The sequence below is a fragment of the Myxocyprinus asiaticus genome, chromosome 14 (genome assembly GCF_019703515.2).
Source record: "Myxocyprinus asiaticus isolate MX2 ecotype Aquarium Trade chromosome 14, UBuf_Myxa_2, whole genome shotgun sequence".
NCBI classification, from domain to species: domain Eukaryota; kingdom Metazoa; phylum Chordata; class Actinopteri; order Cypriniformes; family Catostomidae; genus Myxocyprinus; species Myxocyprinus asiaticus.
In genome coordinates, this window is record NC_059357.1 from 19,326,941 (window position 1) to 19,349,481 (window position 22,541).

The 22,541-nt window shown below is 36.8% G+C and overlaps 2 protein-coding genes across 3 annotated transcripts; one reads left to right on the forward strand and one right to left on the reverse strand.

Annotated features, from left to right (window-relative positions):
• Window positions 1-412: 412 nt before the first annotated feature.
• hsd17b14 (hydroxysteroid (17-beta) dehydrogenase 14) lies at window positions 413-7,160 on the reverse strand. The gene is made up of 9 exons (XM_051716978.1): window positions 6,896-7,160; window positions 6,768-6,806; window positions 6,556-6,653; window positions 6,403-6,469; window positions 2,606-2,697; window positions 2,333-2,437; window positions 2,173-2,240; window positions 1,697-1,793; window positions 413-1,587 (listed from the first exon to the last, which is right to left on the reverse strand). Exons 1-9 carry the CDS (start codon window positions 6,981-6,983, stop codon window positions 1,444-1,446), a joined length of 798 nt encoding a protein of 265 aa, XP_051572938.1. The 5' UTR covers window positions 6,984-7,160; the 3' UTR covers window positions 413-1,443.
• A 2,766-nt stretch (window positions 7,161-9,926) lies between these two features.
• kcna7 (potassium voltage-gated channel, shaker-related subfamily, member 7) lies at window positions 9,927-22,489 on the forward strand. Of its 2 annotated transcripts, none has more exons than XM_051717619.1 (3): window positions 9,927-10,149; window positions 10,879-11,634; window positions 17,191-22,489. In XM_051717619.1, exons 2-3 carry the CDS (start codon window positions 10,942-10,944, stop codon window positions 18,115-18,117), a joined length of 1,620 nt encoding a protein of 539 aa, XP_051573579.1. In that variant the 5' UTR covers window positions 9,927-10,149; window positions 10,879-10,941; the 3' UTR covers window positions 18,118-22,489. The 2 variants fall into 2 exon arrangements, with proteins under 2 accessions (XP_051573579.1, XP_051573580.1); XM_051717620.1 differs by lacking the exon at window positions 9,927-10,149 and adding an exon at window positions 10,469-10,759.
• Window positions 22,490-22,541: the final 52 nt, after the last annotated feature.

Genomic DNA, 22,541 nt, shown 5'->3' on the forward strand with positions numbered 1-22,541 from the left:
TTGGTTTGTTTCGAAATTTGGAGAAGTATGATATAACCTGATCAAAATATAATAGGCATATATAAAATATAACATTTCTGTAAAAAAAAAAAAAAAAAAAAAAAGCCACGTGGCTTTAAATAGCATAAAACACTGATGAAGCTAACGTAAGGGGAAAATAAAACATTTTATTTGCCATTTGTTTATTTGATAAAAAAAAAATAAATAAATAAAAATGTAAGGAGAGACATTCATTTCTAATTTCAACTAATACTATATATAAAGAATTTCAGAATTAATGGTAAAATGAAAGCTTGGTTTTTAATTAGTACAAAAGTATTTCGCATAACCGTAATACAGAAATAAATGTGCAAAACACTGGCAAAATACAAGCCTTCAAAAGTCAGTTAAAACTGAAAAATGTACTGCATCACAACAGAGTTAAAATTTTATTATTGTGTAACAAACTGGCCTGCATGTCTGTAGCCATGCAAAAGGGTGTGATTACATGTAAACAACAGAACAGTCATGGCACAGTAATTCACAGTGCAAATTGTTCAGGTCCCTTTTATACTGTAAAATGTCTTAAGTATTATCTCACTTTATCTTCAAAAATGCAAAAGACAGAATTTTAAATCAGATTTCATGGATACCTCACAAACTTCCTATTGACTATCTACTGTAAATCATAGGCAATGTCTTTCACTTCCATTGTCAAAACATTGTAGTCAGCTTTACATTCATCAACCAATACACTATTTAACATGGGTCAGTGTAAAAGTGCTACAAGTAACATAAAAAAAATTAAAAAAAACTTTTTTTAACCTAAATTCTCATACTTTCTTCAGTAAAATTGTAATAATGGATGCCTTGATATAACACAGGTATAAATCAATAGGAATTTGAGGATAGCAAGCTATGTGCTTTTTACTGATTCGTAACTGATTAACTGAGTTTTTGGCCTATGTGTTTGTTTCAAAGTGTGCAACTTTTGATGGACTCGTTTATTTACTCCTGTTTTCTATGATTTGAAATTGTGCAATTATTTAGAAAAAAGTTTGGTTCTACAGACCAGTTAACACTTCTTAATTTGTGCAGAGACTGCAAATATCAGCATTTAATTGCAGCACTGTAAGGTAAGCATTAAAGGAACATTCCAGGTTCACTACAAGTTAAGCTCAATCAACAGCATTAGTCGCATAACACTGATTACCACTTGGCCCTCCTTTCACATTTCTGCCTTTAAACCCTCCAAAAATTGGCCCCATTCACTTTCATTTTAGCTTTTTTTTTTTTTTATAGAAAAGGAGAGACAGGTCAGAATAATTTTTTGTGGTAATCAACATTATGTCACAAATGCTGTCGATTAGCTTGTATTAAACTGGGAATATTCCTTTAAAAAAGCTTAAGAGCAGGAATGAAACCATATTTTATCATTTCAAAAACTTTTTCATCATTGTTCAGTTATTGAATCTGGCTTTTGAAGCCGTAGTTAAGTTCGGCCCCTCCACTCAGAAACAAATCAATCCCTGTACAGAAAGTGGCATCAGCTGCCAGGAAGAGGGCAGCCAATCCACATTCAGCCTCTGTGCCCATTCGACCAATCAGCTGTTGAGTAGAAGAGAGAAACATGTTACTGTAACATATCGATGGACCATAATCGTCCAGTAGTTTTCAAACTCACCCACCTTCTTTTCTGCTCTTTATGAACACTTACCTGTGCATTTTCTCCCTCCTTAATAGTGACAGAAGAGTTTTCAGTTTTGCTAGCAAGCTCTTCCCAAAGAGGTGTCATCACATTGCCTGGAGAGATGCTATAAAAAAAGATTAGAATTAAAAGGATAGTTCACCAAAAAAATGAGAAATATGTCATCTTTCACAATTATTCTCCTGTTATTCATAACTCTTATGGGTTGTTTCTTCTTCCATGGAATGCAAAAGGAGACATTAGGCAGGAAGTTAGCCTCAGTCACCATTTTTATTGCATTTTTTTCAATACAATGAAAGTGAATAGTGATCAAGACTGATGTTCTGCCTAACATCTCCTTTTGTGTTCCACGGAAGAAAGAGAGCCATTCAGATTTGGAATGCATTTAAAGCCTGATAATAAAAAAAGTGAAATATGAATAAAAGTTTATATTAAAAATATGGCACAGTTCAAATGACAGGGCAATTGAGTTTAATGTCACTCACCAGTTGACTCGCACTTGATACCGACTCTCATCCACAGCCATTGCTTTAGTTATGGCAATGATCGCCCCCTTGTGGATATATGCGAGTCTTACAGTTACTTCTAACTCATGAAATAACCATGCTGTAAAGCCTCATCATTGTTCACAATGCTGAAACTCACCTTGGTTGCCACATAGGGAGCAGCATCTTTCTGACCTATAGAAGCGACCAGACTGGACAAATTGATGATGTTTCCTTGCGTTTTGCGCAAGTAGGGTAGGGCATACTGTCCAGAAGTAGAGAAAAGATTAAATGTTTTTCAGTCGTTCCCTTAGTAAACACTTAAACATTTCTAATAATTAGATGACTGTTTTTAAGTGGTTGACAGATGAGAAAAGCTAAAGAATTTAGAGAAGGAGACCAGATTAGGGAACTACATCATTATAGATATTACCTTAGATGCAAGGAAGTAACTTATGAGGTTCAGATTAAGCAGATCTCTGAACTCTTCTGCAGTGGTTTCATCTGTGGACTTGTGAGGGGGGTCTGATGTATCATTTGAGGATTAAAATAGGAAAATAAATCCATAAATGTGATGATCAAATGAATAGTTCACCCAAAAATAAAAATATGCCATTATTTACTTACCCTCGTGTTGCTCCAAACTTGCACAACTTTCTTTCATCCATTGCAAAAGGTGTTGTTTTTAGGCTAAATGTTATCCTAAATCACCATACTTTCATTGTATGGAAAAAAGATGCAATGAAAGTTAATGGCGACTGAGGCTAACATTGACACTAACATCCAATTTTGTGTTTAATGTAAGAAAGAAAGTAAGATTTGGAACAACATAAAGGTGAGTAGCTTAAATCAGTGGTTCTTAACCAGGAAGCCAGTGCCCCCTGTAGGGAGCCTAAGCAAACTTCCAAGGGGGTCTTACAATATCTTAAAGGGGTCATGATATGCCTTTTTTCTTATTTTAATATGTTCCTTGAGTTTGTTGCACAAAAAAAAAAAAAAAAGTCATATGTTTTTAAAACATGGACATTTTCCACCCTAATTCTGACCCTCTGTCAGAAACACTCAGTTTTGGTGCTGCTTCTCCTTTAAGACTTTAGAGGAAACGCCCACTGTTATTATTGGCTCTTGACTGACCTGCACTCTCTACTTGCCATCTCACTGCTCACCACTGCTGGGCGGCTACGGAAGTGATTAAAGGTAAAGTAGGCATTGATGTGTTGTTGTGGAGGTGGACAGATGCAAATGTCTACCATAGTGTGACATCACAATGTGGAGGAAGTAGAGAATGAGTCATTTTCAACAAATTCTCTTTTTACAGTAAGGAGGAAGTTTTGAGTTCTGAAACTTACAGTTTGTTTTTATAGTACAATGACCAATATGTCAAAAGGTCAAGCAAAATTAGATTCCTCATGGCATGACCCCTTTAAAATGACAAGTTAAGAAGCGATAATGTAATAATATAACTTGCTATAATAATTATTTTGCCCAGGCCAAAGAACTATCACAAAAATAAGAAAAGGACTGCATTCCGAAAATGTCTGTGGAAAAAAGTTTAATAGGGCCCTTAAGCCCCTGCTACAGGAGGGCTTTTTATCCCAAAAACCATCCTTTCACTTATTAGACAGTTAATGATTAAAAAAAAAACATAATAATAATAATAATAATATATATCACTTTGTACAAAATGAAAAATGAAAAATAAGTATTTTATTTCAAAATAAATTTCCATGATATTCATTAGCTACATTACTACATTTAAAAAAATGTTAAATATTAGATCAAATTGCCTCAAAATCAACCTTTAGACATTACACGCAATGACCTCATGGAAGAGGAAAATGTTGCAGTTCATAGTGACAAAGAGGTGTTTAGGAAAGTACTGCGGTAGTTTTTGTTGCTATTTAGTGTTCTGGATGAAAATCACATCAAAAGGAGCCTTTTGCCCCATTGTACCCCACCATCATAGGCCTCTGAATATTATCTTGGCCAATGGGGGTCTTGGAGTCAAAAAAAGGTTGAGAAGCACTGGCCTAAATGATGACAGAATTTTCATTTATGGGTAAATTTACCCCTTTACCGTTGAAAATGTAATGCATTTATTTATTTGAAAATAACGTTAACAAATACATTTAAAAGCCCCCAAAAATGACTATCCAAAGAATGTAGAAAATATAACCATAGACCTTTTTCACAGACTGTGATGATGCATTTCGCCTTATTGAGCAGCGTAAATCTAGCAAACTTATATATATACATATATACAGGTGCATCTCAATAAATTAGAATGTCGTGGAAAAGTTCATTTATTTCAGTAATTCAACTCAAATTGTGAAACTCGTGTATTAAATAAATTCAATGCACACAGACTGAAGTAGTTTAAGTCTTTGGTTCTTTTAATTGGCTCACATTTAACAAAAACCCACCAATTCACTATCTAAAAAAATTAGAATATTTTGACATGCCAATCAGCTAATCAACTCAAAACACCTGCAAAGGTTTCCTGAGCCTTCAAAATGGTCTCTCAGTTTGGTTCACTAGGCTACAAAATCATGGGGAAGACTGCTGATCTGACAGTTGTCCAGAAGACAATCACTGACACCCTTCACAAGGAGGGTAAGCCACAAACATTCATTGCCAAAGAAGCTGGCTGTTCACAGAGTGCTGTATCCAAGCATGTTAACAGAAAGTTGAGTGGAAGGAAATAGTGTTGAAGAAAAAGATGCACAACCAACCGAGAGAACCGCAGCCTTATGATTGTCCAGCAAAATCGATTCAAGAATTTGGGTGAACTTCACAAGGAATGGACTGAGGCTGGGGTCAAGGCATCAAGAGCCACCACACACAGACATGTCAAGGAATTTGGCTACAGTTGTCGTATTCCTCTTGTTAAGCCACACCTGAACCACAGACAACGTCAGAGGCGTCTTACCTGGGCTAAGGACAAGAAGAACTGGACTGTTGCCCAGTGGTCCAAAGTCCTCTTTTCAGATGAGAGCAAGTTTTGTATTTAATTTGGAAACCAAGGTCCTAGAGTCTGGAGGAAGGGTGGAGAAGCTCATAGCCCAAGTTGCTTGAAGTCCAGTGTTAAGTTTCCACTGTCTGTGATGATTTGGGGTGCAATGTCATCTGCTGGCGTTGGTCCATGGTTTTCAAAAAACACAAAAGTCACTGCACCCATTTACCAAGAAATTTTGGAGCACTTCATGCTTCCTTCTGCTGACCAGCTTTTCAAAGATGCTGATTTCATTTTCCAGCAGGATTTGGCACCTGCCCACACTGCCAAAAGCACCAAAAGTTGGTTAAATGACCATGGTGTTGGTGTGCTTGACTGGCCAGCAAACTCACCAGACCTGAACCCCATAGAGAATCTATGGGGTATTGTCAAGAGGAAAATGAGAAACAAGAGACCAAAAAATGCAGATGAGATGAAGGCCACTGTCAAAGAAACCTGGGCTTTCATACCACCTCAGCAGTGCCACAAACTGATCACCTCCATGCCACGCCCAATTGAGGCAGTAATTAAAGCAAAAGGAGCCCCTACCAAGTATTGAGTACATATACAGTAAATGAACATACTTTCCAGAAGGCCAACAATTCACTAAAAATGTTTTTTTTATTGGTCTTATGATGTATTCTAATTTTTTGAGATAGTGAATTGGTGGGTTTTTGTTAAATGTGAGCCAAAATCATCACAATTAAAAGAACCAAAGACTTAAACTACTTCAGTCTGTGTGCATTGAATTTATTTAATACACGAGTTTCACAATTTGAGTTGAATTACTGAAATAAATGAACTTTTCCACGACATTCTAATTTATTGAGATGCACCTGTATATTTATTGAGTGTAAGTTTTTAACATTACGTTTTGTGTTATATTACCCTGGAATCAGTTTTAAAAAATTAATTCCCACAGCTGGGGGTGGTTCAATTACAGCTGCTGAGAGATTGACAGTTAATTTGGCCTCTTCTTCCATTTTAATGTCTTAATCCAACGCTCTCTATTTTCTTCTTCTGGAAAGTCATTCAAATGTAATAGTGGGTTATTTATTTTGCTCTTGGAGCAAATGGGTAAGTGAAAATAATATTTGTAGTGATCTCCCATTCACCGCTGTCGGAGTTTACCCTGCAATCGTTTACTGCCGCGTTCCAAAACGAAGAGTGTGAAAAAGGTCTATTTGATATAGAAAAGGTAATAAAAAAATAAAAGAAACATTTAAAAGTCGACTTACGCCACCCAGCGTTGTTCACCAAACAGTCTATTTGTCCAAACCTCTCAACTGTTACATTGATTAATCGCTAATAAGGGAAGACAGACAGATAGAGAGGTGAGACAGGTGAGTGACACAAACGTGTCGTAAAGGTACATGCGAGACTGTGCTTACTCTGATGTCATCATCTTTAGACATGTCACAAGATACAAACAAGCATGATCCCGGCCCTTCCTTATTCAGCGTAGACTCGAGAGACTGACCAGCTTCCGCTTAAAATTGTTGAACAAATGGGGAAATGTTAGCTTCGAAGCACTTTTCTATGAAACAAACGTCAAGTATTTAACATTATATTTGCGTGATACATCAAAACGCAGCTCACATACCACCTCGCGCGCAGAACACAACTTTGGCCCCGTTCTCCACTGCAAAGCGGACATGAAAGGAGTTTTATTTGCTCACTTTATACTTTCATTATCATAATTTCACGAAAAGACAGCCAATAAATCCTTACCAAATACTTTCACGATGCCTCTTCCAATGCCTTTAGAGCCACCAGTGACGATGACAACTTTGTTTAGATAGCGCATAGTACAAGCCATTGTAGTTCTGCTATGCTTTCACGTATAAACATATGTTAATGTCAGTTTGAAATAATTCCCTGTTTCTGCAAAGGACTGAGCGCGTCTGCTCGAGTAAGAGTTTTCTATCAAGATGAAATCACAAGACAGAGAAGTGGCATCGAAAATCACGGGTCTGCCAATAGATACATCACGTGGGTAATGGGCTTGTAGTTTTGGGTTCATCCAGTAAACCTTTATCATTTAATGTGCACGAGTGCGGCCACGCAGTTTGTAAAAAAAATAAATAATAATAATCTTTCTGGAAGTTTGCATACTGCACACCCCTTTCAGGAACATATAGGACCAATAAATAAGTTAATTGCTACTTGTTACCGAGATTACAATCTAACTGTATCATCAATGGGCACTTGAGTGAGGCAGTTAACTGATTGCTCTGGGATGACTGTCAGGCAATTTGTACATTGTAAATTACTTTAATGAAAGAAGCCTGCTAAACAGTCAAAAAACAAAACGTGCACCACTGAGCAAAGTCCAGTCTATACCCTATTCCTCATTCACTTTTAGACATCAGGCAATGTTTTACTGAATGTTTTTGATTAGTAGGCCTATATATAGTAGGATACAATGGGGGCTAAAGGCACTTTAGATTTTATTTTCTCCCAAAAACACTAAACAGCAACAAAAACTACCACAGTACTTTCCTTAACCCTCCTATGACAGTGAAAAAGGGTACCTCCCTTTGGTATTCACAGTCATATTTGACCAGAAGGGTCAGATGTGTAACCCCATTTTTATGATGATAATGATACCATTTCTTCTTCCCTGAAGTAAAAACTATAAATGTATCTTATAAAAAAAAAATAAAAAAAAAATTCAGAACCTTCACTTCTACAAGTTGAAACCTGAAGAAAATATGAGAATGTGAAATAAATCGGAGGCAAATTGCTGCCATCTGGTGAACAAAATATAAATAACATCACTTGAAAAAAATGTCATGCCAGTAACAGACAATAGATGGCTGTAACCACCCAGTGTATAGTCTGATGACTGGCCCTAATTTTATATTTTATCACAAGACATGCATTTGGATATATATTTAGACATGATCAAACTATTATTTGTCAAATTTTAGCATTTCAAATTGACTTGAAGTGTCAGTTTTTGCTGTTAATGTCATTATGCTTGCAATCAAACATGACCATGGCATTACAAAGACAAGACAATAATTTATTTCAAACATAAAAATGTAATAACTCAAATTAAATGCATAATAATGTCAAAGAAAATGAACATCAAGAAACAGAAATGAACAAAATTCTGAAAATTCAATGAAAGTATAAAACAGAAGAATCAGAGTAAATATTTTGCGATTTCAAACTTTCTAAAGTAAAAATGTATTTTGCAAACCAAACATGTTTGTGTGTGTGTGTGTGTGTGTGTGGTGTGTCAGATTGCTGGAAAACAACAGATAACTTGTAATGCGAACAAAAAACAAAAGATCGCTGTAGAGCTCTACTCATTGATGCCCTGGTTCTGTGTGTGTTCTGCATTGTGTGTTATTGTCTCACCTCTTCATTTCTGAGTGTGTTGCATTATGACTGTTTTTTTTTTTTTTTTTTTTTGTACAAATGTAAAAATTGTCTCACCAGTTCATTCTTGTGTGTGTGTAAGTGTGTGTGTGTGTGTGTGTGGGCAGGTTTGGGTGGCTTACGAGGACATTTTTAGAATCTATAGTTTGTACAGTATAAAAATAATTATGTCTATGGAGAGTCCTCATAAGGATAGCCGCACCAACGTGTGTGTGTTTGTGTGTGTATGAGTGGGTGTGTATGTTTTGCACAGTTTTTACAGTCTCACCCTGTAATTTCTGTCTGTTTCTTTTTTTTTTTTTTTTGTTCAGATGGCAAATGGAGGAAAATTCAATAAGTCTTGTACTGTTCAGATAAAGGAATCCATTTTTATTAAATAAGGAACATTTATTTAGGTAAAAAATGACAGAATACCATAGGAGGGTTAACACCTCTTTGTCACTGTGCAACATTTTCTTGATCCATGAGGTCGTTGCGTGCAATGTCTAAAAGTTGATTTTGAGGTAATTTTATCTAATATTATTTATTCATTTTTTAAAATTGTGCAAATGTATGTTGCTAATGAGAATCTCTGAAATAATCACATTTATTTTGAGACAAAATATGTGTAATTTTCAGTTTTGTTCAAGGTGATTCAATCAAAGTTTTTTTTAGTATCTGTCCAATAAGTGAAAAGATAGTATTTGGGGTAAAAAGCCCCCTGTTGCAGGGGCTAATGGTCCATATAAAACACATTGTTTTTCTTAAGTGGGAGGAATAGATTTTATATGAAAAATTTTCAAAGTGGGTTTACATTGACAGATCCAATTACAATGGAGATTAATTTGTTTATACCATCTATCTATCTATCTATCTATCTATCTATCTATCTATCTATCTATCTATCTATCTATCTATCTAACAAACTATCTATATACTATATATATATATATATATATATATATATATATATATATATATATATATTTATTTATTTTATTTTTTTTTAAACAGTCACTCCATAGGACTTGCAAAAATCTGCAAGTTTATTAAAACAGTGACCAGTCACAGCACTTAAATTATACAATTTCTCTTGTAGTAATACATGTAGTACTGCATATATATGTATAAGGGATAGGGGAAAGTGTTCATGTTAACATAAAATCCCATAGGGCATTATTCTTGTGGACCGAATTATTTGAATTTTACTGAATTGAAAATACCTGGCACAAAACTTGAGGTATGACAGAACTGTATTAGTGTTAAAGTGGTGCTGGTGTAAAATGTTTGGGGCAGTGAGCTGGTGAGGGGACGAGGGGGTCTGGATTGAATTTCAACATGACAGCATTACCCAGAACCACAGTGAGCGTGAGAGGAGAGAGTGAAGAGGACAGTGACCTACAAACAGGTTTAAGTATCGTTAACGCACTGTCGGAGTATACGATTCTGGGTACAGGAGAAAGCACCCCCTGTTGGATACATACCCTTTTCATAGGTTAGCCAGATTGGCAGAAGAGGGGACAGCAGATACACAACTCATGGTGTTGTGGAGGTAGTGAAGGAACACGGACAGCGTGGGGTAATTATTCTGGATCTACGATTGTTAGTGGCAAAGGGTAAGTAGATGGACTCAAAACAATATTTCATTGCGTCTGCATCAATTTAGGGGAGATTTTTACAAACAATGTCCTTGATAGAGATAAACCACTGTGTCCTTTACAATATACCTACAGAGTACTATGACACTAAACAATCTTTTCCTGAACTCTAATTAAGGTTTGTTTCATACTTTAAGTCCAAGCTCAAGGTGTATTTTCACTCACTAACATGTAAATTGGCTCAATTAATTGACATTTTTCAGTGAGAGTAGTAAAAAATAAAATGGTTTAATGTGTTATAGTCCAATGTTTTATTTATTTCTAGCTCAGATGATTTTGATATTTTGGTGATGGTGTCAGAATATCATGTAGTCTTATTTTTGAAGTGAGAATCTAAGCTGTAATGGATCTGTCTCCTGGACCCAACATAGGGTGAGCAGAGAGTACATAAAATGTTTATAGTATATGTTTTCATGGGATGGCTTGAGAGGTTCCTGCAGAAGAATTTACGTATTGATAGTACCTTCAGTTATGTAACGGGAACTGGACCGCATACATTTTCAAATGGTGGAGGAGTTTATTTATCTATTACCTTCTAAAACACCACTTGGGTAGATCATTTCCACCGGTAAAGTATGCTTTTTGTCCTTGTCCTCTTCTCCTTCTTATCCATTAAAATTTCTACAAACCTTGGATGGCTGAGTTTATACTAAACTGAAATGATTGTGTTTCTCCCCAATATAACAGAGGGTAAAAGAGCAAGTGAGAGGTCCCACCTGCAGATAAAAATATACAGAGAAAGAAGACGAGATGGACAACCTTGGCAAGGGAGGAGGAGGATCAGATAGTGGATTGGAGGACAAAAAACAAGTAGAGGAAGAGGTCAGCGAGAGTGATAAGAAGCTCAAGGACCAGCGCAACAAAGCTGAAAAGGGCGACAAAGAGAAGGGTGAAACAAAGAGGGAGAATCGAAAATCTGGTTCATTGTGGAGAGAAGGTTGGGCACTTTCTGAACGTTTGGCCATCAATGTGTCAGGCATGCGCTATGAGACTCAGATTCGCACTCTGGCCCAGTTCCCCGATTCTCTGCTTGGAGACCCACAACGTCGGCTACGCTACTTTGACCCCCTCCGCAACGAGATTTTCCTAGACCGCAATCGATTCTGCTTCGATGCCATCCTCTACTTCTACCAGTCTGGAGGTCGGCTACGGCGGCCTGCTAATGTGCCTCTGGATGTCTTCATGGATGAATTGCGTTTTTATGAGCTGGGAGAAGATATCATGACTCGATTCAAAGAGGACGAGGGCTTCCCAAAGGAGGAACCTCGGCCCCTTCCAAAAAATGAGATCCAACGCAAGCTGTGGATTCTCTTTGAACACCCGGAATCCTCTGGAGGTGCCCGTATCATCGCTATCATTAGTGTGATGGTGATTGTGGTCTCCATCCTCATCTTCTGTTTGGAGACACTGCCTGACTTCAGAGCAGAAAAGGAGCTGAGAGAGGTGAGAGAATGAGAACAAGATGAGTAGATTGATCAAATACGTGACTGAACAGTATATGGCTAACAAAGTTTATGAAATTTAGCTTTTCTAGTGAGTGTCACATATAGGATGAGGATGGAGGAAAGACAGATGAAGGCTGAGTGTAGAGTGTAGGACAGAATCGCGGAATCCAGTCATAAAAATGTAATTAACTATAAAACGTTGAAGTCATGCAATTTGACATATTTGAAAAGAAAGTCACATATAAATGCACAATTAATCAAATTAAACTCGTGATATGTCCTAGTGTGATTAAACCACATATGGCTGAAATTTAATGAAACAAAAAGCCTACATGAGCTGTGTGCTTCAAGAGTAAGTGAATGTGAGAGGCCACTGCTTATACGCTAACTGCATCATTAACATCCCGTGAACCCGTGAAAATACTGTGTGTGCATTAATGACAAAAAGCAGATCACTTTATTCACTGTGAAGTGCGTAGCACATGCAGACTATACTGTATATTTATTTAATTAAATCATAGCCTTTTGCAGTTTAATAGGCACATTAGCTCATATAGTGAACTGCTTTTCTGGACGTGAGAAGTGAAGCCCTCAGAAACATCTGGTTTTCCATCAAAACGCCAAAATAAAAGCTCCATTTAACTAGATGTGTGAAACTGAAAAAAATGAGACAGAAATATATTACTGCTGTATAGTAAAATGTAATATTCATTGTAGTAGTAGTAGCAGAAGTAGTAGTAATGATAATAATAATAATATATTGATAATTATTACAATATATTTAAGCAATATCTCAAGCAAGAGTTTCATCACTGCTTTCATTAATACTGTGATGCTCTACTGTGCAGCACTGTATTTGACAATAATAATAATAATAAACAAAAAACTCCCAATTTTGGGTTTTGGATTGTGATGTGAAGATCAGTATAGAAGCTCTTCATTTAATAAAAAATATTGCAATGGTATGTTGAAAAGTTATTGTTCTGATGTTTTCATTTAATTATAATTCTATGAATTAATTTTATAAGACAATTTTTTTTAATGATAAAATGTAATTAAACTTTAAAACCCGGAATTCAGAGAAAATATATCAGAATTTGGGGAAAAAAATAAACTGGAATTTTGAAAAAAATAAAATAAAACAGATTTCATTGGGTCTAATAAATTTTGAAGTCTAGATGTGAGAGCAGAGTGAATAGAAAGGTGAACACATTAGGATGACAGTTGGTCACAGTTGTCTCCCTGTGGAACACTAGCTATTTGATATTACTATTCAAAAACATGACAAACATGCACTGTGGTCTAAATAACAAAATTGTTCTGCATACTGCCACAACATCAGCATATACTGTATTCTGCATGACTTTTTAAATATTATAGTAAACACTTTGCAACTACAATTATTAGACAGTTTAGTGAAGTACATCATTTAAAGGGATGGTTCACCCAACAATGAAAATTCTGTCATCATTTACTCACCCTCATGGTATTCCAAACGTGTATGACTTGATAGAATGTTATGCTGCCTTGACTTGCTATCGGAATTATCCCATTTCTCACGTTTGAATTCGTAATTACGAGCACATCACATTCATTTGCTTTGTTGTCTGAAGTATGGACGATGCCAGATTCATTCTTGCATATGTTTTGGGGAACTCATATTTTGACACCGTAATTCATATGGAATTGTGGTCATGCACAAACATGCACAAAAATATTACTGATATAAATAACATAACATTCATTTTTGCAACAAAACTTCACCAGCGGCAAACAGATATTTAAATGTTTAAAAGTTGATATGTAGGCATGTAGATAGTTCTAGTATAATGAATGTGATAGTATAATTAGTAAAATGTAAGTTTTGGTGAATTTAGCAAACTCACCCAGGTATCACATGTGTGAAATGTGTATGTACACTGCATACTGAATTTCTATCAAATGTAGGCTAAACAGTTTTGAAAACAAAAACATTCTTACTGTCTGTACATTCAAACACACAATAACATTTCAAATCAACCAAACAAATGATAATATAAGAAACTTAACTCCCTGTCTTTCAAGCTCATATACATGTATGGACAAGTGCAAATAGTCAAAAGAGAGCAGGATAAAATGCTCAGAGATAGTTGAAGGCTAGATTTAGCTTAGAGTCTGAGAAGTCACAAAAAAAAAAAAAAAAAAAAAAAAAAAAAGAGTAAGAAAGAAATCACATTTAATTGGTCAGGGAGAAGGAGAGAGTGTTAGAGAGGAGTGGTATTGCTGAAATTATTTTAGACATGTCGTTAAATCTGATACACAGATTGCGAGTAGAGGCTCTGGGGGAGGTGCAACTAAAAAACAGACACGTGAGACGTCTGTGGAGGGATACACCTGACTTACACAGCTAGAAAAAAAATGAAGGGAGATGAGAAATGACAAGATGACAGGTGACAGTATGAAAGAACGTCTGTGCCTGATCAAGTAAGAGAAAAAAGAGAGACACAGGGTGGGTCGGTGGGCATGGAAGGAACATCAGTAAAGAGTATCAAATTCGTTTCCCAGCAGCCGTCCAACTCCATCGTCACAAGCCTGTAACCCCAATACGCTGCCAAAGCAGCCCAGTTATTCTGTATGGATCAGAGCGGGTGAGGCAGAGAGACAGAGAGAAAGAGAGAGATAGGGATGGCCGAAGGGTACACTCTCAAGTTTCACCTTAGAGGTCTAAAGTGTTATTTTTAGAGTAAGGACACCCCCAGAGTACATTAACACAGAAATGGGAGCTTGTATCAATAAACAGAACGACTTAAGTGCTGAAATGGCATGGAAACACACACTTCCACACTTTTTTTGCTGACTTAGGGGCTGTTCACACCGAACACGTCCTTGCACTAAAAAGCTAGACACAGCGCAACAAGTGGATCCGAGCGCAGGTCTCCCAATATGCGTTTTTAAAAGTTGAAGTTATTTTAACTTGACATGCCGTCTTAAAGGGATAGTTCACCCAAAAATGAAAATTCTCTTATCATTTACTCACCCTCATGCCCTGATGTGTATGAAATTCTTTCTTCTGCTGGACACAAACAAAGATTTTTAGAAGAATATCTCAGCTCTGTAGGTCCATTCATTGCAAGTGAAAGGTGACCAGACCTTTCAAGCTCCAAAAAGTAGATAATAGCAGATTAAAAATAATCCATCAGACTCCAGTGGTTAAATCCATGTCTTCAGAAGCGATATAATAGGTGTGACTGAGAAACAGATACATTTTTAAGTACTTTTTTACTATAAATCTCCACTTTTACTTTCACATTCTGAAAGTGAAAGTGGAGATTTATGGTAAAAATTGACTTAAATATTGATCTGTTTCACACCCAAAGTGATTGCATCGCTTCAGAAGAAATATATTAAACCACTGGAGTACTTCTATGCTGCCTTTATGTGATTTTTGGAGCCTCAAAGTTCTGGTCACCATTCACTTGCATTGAAAGGACCTACAGAGTTGAGATTTTCTTCTAAAAATCTTAATTTGTGTTGAGCAGAATAAAGAAAGTCATACACATCTGGGATGGCATGAGGGTGAGTAAATGATGAGATTTTTCATTTCGGGTGAACTATCCCTTTAATTTGCAAAACACTGAGAAAACATCGAGACGTGGCGCAACGGTCAAAGATGTCCATCCAGTGCATGTTCACATAAAAAACAATTAAAAAACAGCACAAACAGACACAAAAACACTGTGTGAACGGCCCTTTATGTAAAATCAGAACAAGCACATACAGCACTTCGATAGGGAACTTTTAACAGCCAGCTAGCCAGAAATATAAGATCACTCACGTGCTTACACACTCACATCTCAAATGTCAATGCTAATCTTCTGTCTTACTCTTCTTAAGTCTGTTTTCCAAGCAAACACAAACGCAGAGTGTTATGCTAAGTTTAGTTTGTGTTATTAGGCTGGAAAAGTTCAAAGTAAGGTTGTACAATTTCATGGATACATACTGTTTTTCAATGTAAAAATGTCGCTACTCTTGTTACATTTATGCTCCCACGTGTGTTATATCATTGTGTTTTACACTTGTTGGAGGTAATTTCTTGAGGAGTGACAATGAGTGATAATGGCCATTGAGTAGAAGCCATGCTCTGTTACTCTGACAACAGAATGGCCCCTTACTTAGAAGAGGCCAAGTGGGTGTCAAATGAGCAACCAAACTGTTTCAGTTGGACACTTGTTAGGCAAAGCATGTTGGGCCTCAACATGGAAATAAATCAACTCAAAAAAATGTGTATGCGTAGGCATTCCCACTGACACTGATACACAGCAAATGAAAGTATTAAAGGGATAGTTCACCCAAAATGACAATTCTCTTGAATTGTCCATCCCAGATGTGTGACTTTCTTTCTTCTATTGAATACAAATGAAGATTTTTAGAAGAATATTTCAGCTCTGTAGGTCCATACAATGCAAGTGAATGGTGGCCAGAAATTTGAAGGTCCAAAAAGCACATAAAGGCAGCATAAAAGTAATCCATATGACTCCAGTGGTTTAATTTATTAGAATTTTCATTATTGGGTGAACTCTCCCTTTAAGTTGTAAACATAAACAAAATGTCTCAAATATAGCAAAAACACACAAAGCTGACAATATATGAACATATTCTTTGAAGTGTTTGGGATTAGTACAATGCCTCTAATTCAGTGGAGGTCTATGGCAAAATATGGAGTACTTTCAGAAAGACATTCACTGTATTCGTATTACAGTCAACATTTTTTAACTAGTCAAAATTATTTTCTGTGGTAATTGACAGCATACCACAGACGATGTCAGTAGAGCTTAACATGCTTGTATTGAACCCGCACTTTAAATTGTATTTTTTTTTTTACAGAAAAAGAGTATACAAATGCTATGTACAGTGAAAAAATATTTTATTTAACAATAAAATACATGTAATTTTACCAAAAAAAAAAAAAATTTGTTTGCAAGAAAAAATTTATGGCCAATTATTATTAAAATTAAGAAGAACAGTAAGTTTATTGAATTATTTTAATGTCACAGGTGCTACCCTGATGGTGTTTTGTGTTTGTGTGAGTGACACTATTCACTGTCAATACATTTTTTGACTGTTGCTTGTGGAATGGCCCCTCTTGATGAACTTCAAGTTATCCTGTAGCCGTTTGCTATACCACCTGTGTTACTATGGTGATTAACAGTACATTTAAATGTGCAAAGCAGATTTGTGTAATTACTTAACGTAAGTTGGTATAGTAACATTATATCATTTAATAATATATATGATAGTGAACTGTAAAATATTACATTTGTACACTGTACTTTTTTACAGTGGATTTCTGGCAATCACAGCTGCCAGTTTTTTTTTTTTTTTTTTTTTTTTACCTTGAATTCAACAGCATGTTTTTTTTAAGTGTTTCTTTAAATTATGTGTAATATTCTATTAGTAAATAAGTCATATAATGTAGTCCAATGCAATGCCCTTTCCCCCAGTCTCATCCCTTGTTCTCTTCTCTCCATTCTTCCCTTGACTTCCTCTCTTCCCCATCTGTCTCTTTCTTTTCCAGCAATATTCATACCAGCCTCATCCCAATATTGCAAACAGCACAATACTCGTCCCACCCCTGTCCTCTCCCTTCCAAGATCCATTCTTCCTAGTAGAGACCGTGTGCATCTGCTGGTTTTCATTTGAACTAATGATGCGTTTCACCTGCTCTCCCAGTAAAATGATTTTCTTTAAGGATGTGATGAACATCATAGACTTCTTTGCCATCATTCCCTACTTTGTCACACTCGGCACCGAGCTGGCCAAGTCTAAGGGAGCCACGCCGAGCATGTCCCTGGCCATCATCAGGGTTATCCGTCTGGTCCGAGTGTTCAGGATCTTCAAGCTGTCCCGCCACTCCAAAGGCCTTCAAATCTTGGGCCAGACACTAAAAGCCAGCTTGAGAGAGCTGGCCCTTCTCATCTTCTTTCTTTTCATTGGAGTCATTCTGTTCTCCAGTGCCGTGTACTTCGCAGAGGTGGACAACCCGGGCACGGCCTTCACCAGTATCCCAGAGGCCTTCTGGTGGGCTGTGGTCTCCATGACAACAGTGGGGTACGGCGACATGTATCCAGAGACGGTGGGCGGAAAGCTGGTGGGCTCTATGTGTGCTATCGCTGGTGTGCTCACCATCTCACTCCCTGTTCCTGTCATCGTTTCTAACTTCAGCTACTTCTACCACCGTGAGATGGAGTGTGAGGATAACCAGGAGTACACTCACGTAAACACCGACCTTTGGGAGGAGGAAGAGGGTGAAGGAGAGGGAGAAGAGGGTGAGGAAGGGCCAGGGGAACATGGAAACTATGTCCCTCTTGAGGGAGGCACAGCCTACAGGGGGATCTGTGCTCCTCTTAATGGAACTCTTCTTGCTGGATTTTGTGCTGGGCAAGCTGGAGAGCAAAGAGGAGGGACCATTTACCTACGGGAGCCACTGGTCACCCAAGTCTGAGACACTGGAGTTCAGAGAGTGACATAAGAGAGAGAGATGGCCCATGTTCACTGGACACTGTCTCGCTGTGAATCTGAATATATGGGGATTGAAAGGAAAGTAGGAATGCAGGAAAGAACGCATGAGAGAGAAACTGATACAGAGGCTTGCACGCAAAAGGTACATTAAAGCCAGAGGAGGACATATTACAGGATAAAGAGTATGCAGTAAAGACGTTACAAAAATCACTGACCAGCAATAAAACAGATTTAACATCCATAAGCCATTTTCCTAATGCTGTGCTTACAAAACTTTATGGTAACACTTAACAATACGTTTTTACATGTTAATACTAGTTAACGCAAAGAAATAACAATGAACAATACTTTTACAGCATTTATTAATCTTTGTTAATGTTATTATCTAAATACAGTGGCAAGAAAAGGTATGTAAACCCTTTGGAATTACCTGCATTTATGTATAAATTTGTCTTAAAATCTGGTTTTAGTTAATCTAAGTTACAATAAAGAATAAACACAATCTGTTTTAACTAATAACACACACATTATTGTATTGTTCTTGTACATATTGAATACATCATTCAGACATTCACAGTGTAGGTTGGAAAATGTATGTGAACCCCTAGGCTAATGACATCAACAAAAGCTAATTAGGGTCAGGAGTTGGCACACCTGGCATCCAACTAATGAAACTAGATTGGAGATGTGGGTTAGAGCTACTTTGACGAATCAAAGGCACTCAAACATTTTGAGTTTGCTATTCACAAGAAGCATCTGCTGATGTGAATGAATGAATGAATATTATATTTATGTAGTGCTTTTCTGACACTACACTCAAAGCGCTAAACATACTGAACAGGGGACTCTCCTCACCCACCACCAGTGTGCAGCATCCAACTGGATGATGCAACGGCAGCCATAGTACACCAGTACACTCACCACAAACCAGCTGTTGGTGGAGAGGAGAGAGTACAGTTATATAGCCAATTCAGGGATAGGGATTATTAGGAAGCCATAGGCCAGGACACAGGGGTTACACCCCTACTCTTTGCAAGAAGTGCCCTGGGATTTTAAGTGACCACAGAGAGTCAGGACCTCGGTTTTATGTCTCATCCGAAGGACGTGGAACGTGCCTCATTAATAAGAGATCTCAGAAGACATATGATCAAGAATTGTTGCTTTGCATAAAGCTAGAAAGGGTTACAAAGTTATCTCCAAGAGCTTAGATATCTGTCCACAGTTAGACAAATTGTCTATAAATGGAGACAATTTAGTACTGTGGCTACTCTCCCTAGAAGTGTCCGTCTAGCCAAGATGACTCAAAGGGCATACCGCAGGATGCTCAATGAGATAAAAAAGAACCCTAGAGTGACAGCTGAAGACTTGAAGGAATAACTGGAACTGGTTAACATCTCTGTTCATGAGTCTACTAGACAAAAAACATTAAACATGCATGGTGTTCATGGCAGGACATGACAAAGGAAGTCGCTGCTTTCCAACTAAACATTGCTGCGTGCTTGAAGTTTGCCAAAGATCATCTTGACACTCTACAACGCCACTGGGAAAATGTTTTGTGGACTGATGAAACTAAGGTTGTGTTGTTTGGGAAGAACAGGGAGCACTACATATGGCGTAAAAAGGGCACCGCATACCAACATGAAAACATCATCCCAACGGTGAGGTACGGTGGAGGGAGAGTCATGATTTGGGGCTGCTTTGCTGCCTGAACCGCTTGCCATCATCAAGGGAAAAATTAATTACCAAGTTTATTAAGATATCTACAGCAGTGGTTCCCAACCCTGTCTCTGGAGGCCCCTCAACACAGCAAATTTTTTATATCTCCCTTATCTGACACACCCAATTCAGGTCATAGAGTCTCTGCTAACGAGCTAATGAGTTGAATCAGGTGTGTTTGATTAGGGAGATATCCAAAATGTGTAGTGTTGGGGGGCCTCCAGGAATAGGGTTGGGAACCACTGTCCTACAGGATAATGTCAGGGTGGCTGTGCGCCAGCTGAAGCTCAGTAGAAGTCGGGTGATGCAGCAGGACTATGACCCTAAACATCAAAATAAATCCACTACAGAATGGCTTAATTTTTTTTTTTTTTTTTAAATCCACCTTTTGGAGTGGCCCAGTCAGAGCCCAGACCTTAACCCAATAGAGCTGATGTAGAATGACCTCAGGAGAGCTGTTCACACCAGACATCCTAAGAATATGGCTGAGCTGAAGCAGTTCTGTTAGGAAGAATGGTCCAAAATTCCTTCTGAACAATGTGCAAGTCAAATCCGCAGCTACAGGAAACACTTGGTTGAGGTTACTGCTGCCAAAGGATAGACCAGTTATTAAATCCAGGGGTTCACTTACTTTTTCCACAGCACTGTGAAAGTTTAATGGGAAGTGTTCAATAAAGACATGAAAGATTATAATTGTTTGTGTGTTGTTAGCATCAGCACATTGGGTTTGTCTATACTTGTGACTTTGATGAAGATGAGATCACATTTTATGACCAATTACTGCAGAAAACCAGCTAATTCCAAAGAGTTCACATACTTTTTCTTGCTACTGTATTAAGCTCAATCAACAACATTTGTGGCATAATGCTGATTACCACAAAATGTTTTAATTTCGATGCACCCCTTCTTTTCTTTAAAAAAACTGCAAAAATCAAGTTTACAGTGAGGCACTTACAAGGGAAGTGAATGGGGCCATATTTTGGAGGGTTTAAAGGCAGAAATATGAAGCTTATAATTCTATAACAGCACTTACATTAATTACATTAACTCTTATGGTAAAACTTGTGTATTATCTGAGCTGTAAAGTTTTTTAAATCATAGTTTTAGAGTCATTTTAGGGTTTACAGCATTATGTCGTCATCGCAACAAAGTTGTACATTTGGAAATAATTTTACACAGATAAGATTAGAAAGCTATTTTATCACACTACAATCATGTTAACATGCATATTGTTTACATCTTGTGGCTATACCTTTAAAAAAGGGAGTATTTTAACATTTACAGACTGGCCCCATTCACTTCCATTGTAAGTGCCTCACAGTAATGCAGATTTTTGCTTTTTTTTTTTTTTTTTGAAAGAAAAGGAGGGACATCCCCATTATGCCACAAATGCTGTCGATTGAGCTTAACTTAGTTCATAATACCTAAAGCATTAAGTAATGTTAACGTACTGTATACCCAGCTAACAATTTTTGTTTACCAGAACATTCCAGGAATGTTAGTTTATAATAAAACCTAAAAAGAACATACCTAGGACATAGGAATTTGTTCACAAAAAATAACCAAACGGAATCCATACGCTAACGCTAGCAGAACGTTCTATGCTTGCAAGGTAAAACCTTATTGTAAAGTGTTACCACTTTGATTTTGATATCACCACATTAAATCATTGAATGTATTTATTTATGAAACTATTTTTATCTGTTCAGAGAGTGGCATTTGTTGTCTTAATGCTAGAATGTGTTTGGAAAAATATAGCTGAGCCGAACGATTACCTGACTTACTTAAAGATCTTACTGGATTTCTCGATATACACTACCGGTCAAAAGTTTTGAAACACTCATTCTTTATTATAATTTTTTTTTTCACATTTTAGAATAATAGTAAAGTCATTAAAACTATGGAATAACATAAATGAAACTATGGGAATTATGTTGTGACTAAACAAAATCCAAAATAAATCAAAACTGTGTTATATTTTAGCATCTTCAAAGTAGTCACCCTTTATCAAATTTGGCAGACATGTACTCTTGACATTTTCTCAACCAACTTCTTGAGGTATCACCCTGGGATGCTTTTTAAACAGTATTGAAAGAGTTCCCATCTATGTTGGGCATTTATTGGCTGCTTTTCTTTATTATTTGGTCCAAATCATCAATTTCAAAACCTTTATTTATTTTATTTTTTTTTATTAAATTTTAGTTTTATAATGAAATAAATGAATATGGTGGCACAATTATATTTTTGTCTACAAAACTATTTTCAAACATTTAAGCATACGCCTTCAGATCAAAAGATTTTTAAGATCATGAGAAACATTTCAGTCAAGAGTTTCAAAACTTTTGACCGGTAGTGTATATAAAGGAATTATTCATAGTAGGAAACACTGTGTGGTGTCATTTAAATGTCACGTATTTTGTCACCCAGTTGCCGCCATGAATGTGCCAGGGATTTGTGTGTCAGACGGATAGATTAAGCATCATTTATCTGGAATTGTTTAGTACTGAGTTTCGATTACCTGCTGCTGCACTGTAATTAATATTTTAAAGGGATAGTTGAATGAAAATTCTCTCATTATTCATTTACCCTGATGCCATCCCAGATGTGTATGATTGTCTTTCTTCAGCAGAACACAAATGAAGATTTTTAGAAGATAGAGTTCTGTCAGGTCCTTATAATGGAAGTACACAG

What these genes read in the sequence shown, in the direction of transcription:
- hsd17b14 (XM_051716978.1), bottom strand. Translation starts at nt 6,983, where the DNA reads ATGGCTTGTACTATGCGCTATCTAAACAAAGTTGTCATCGTCACTGGT. An exon ending in CTAAAGATGATGACATCAGA is followed by an intron (nt 6,470 to 6,555) that starts GTAAGCACAGTC and finishes TTCCCTTATTAG; the next exon opens with CGATTAATCAATGTAACAGT. An exon ending in GGTGAACAACGCTGGGTGGC is followed by an intron (nt 2,698 to 6,402) that starts GTAAGTCGACTT and finishes ATGATACATCAG; the next exon opens with ACCCCCCTCACAAGTCCACA.
- kcna7 (XM_051717619.1), top strand. Translation starts at nt 10,942, where the DNA reads ATGGACAACCTTGGCAAGGGAGGAGGAGGATCAGATAGTGGATTGGAG. An exon ending in CAGAAAAGGAGCTGAGAGAG is followed by an intron (nt 11,635 to 17,190) that starts GTGAGAGAATGA and finishes TTTCTTTTCCAG; the next exon opens with CAATATTCATACCAGCCTCA.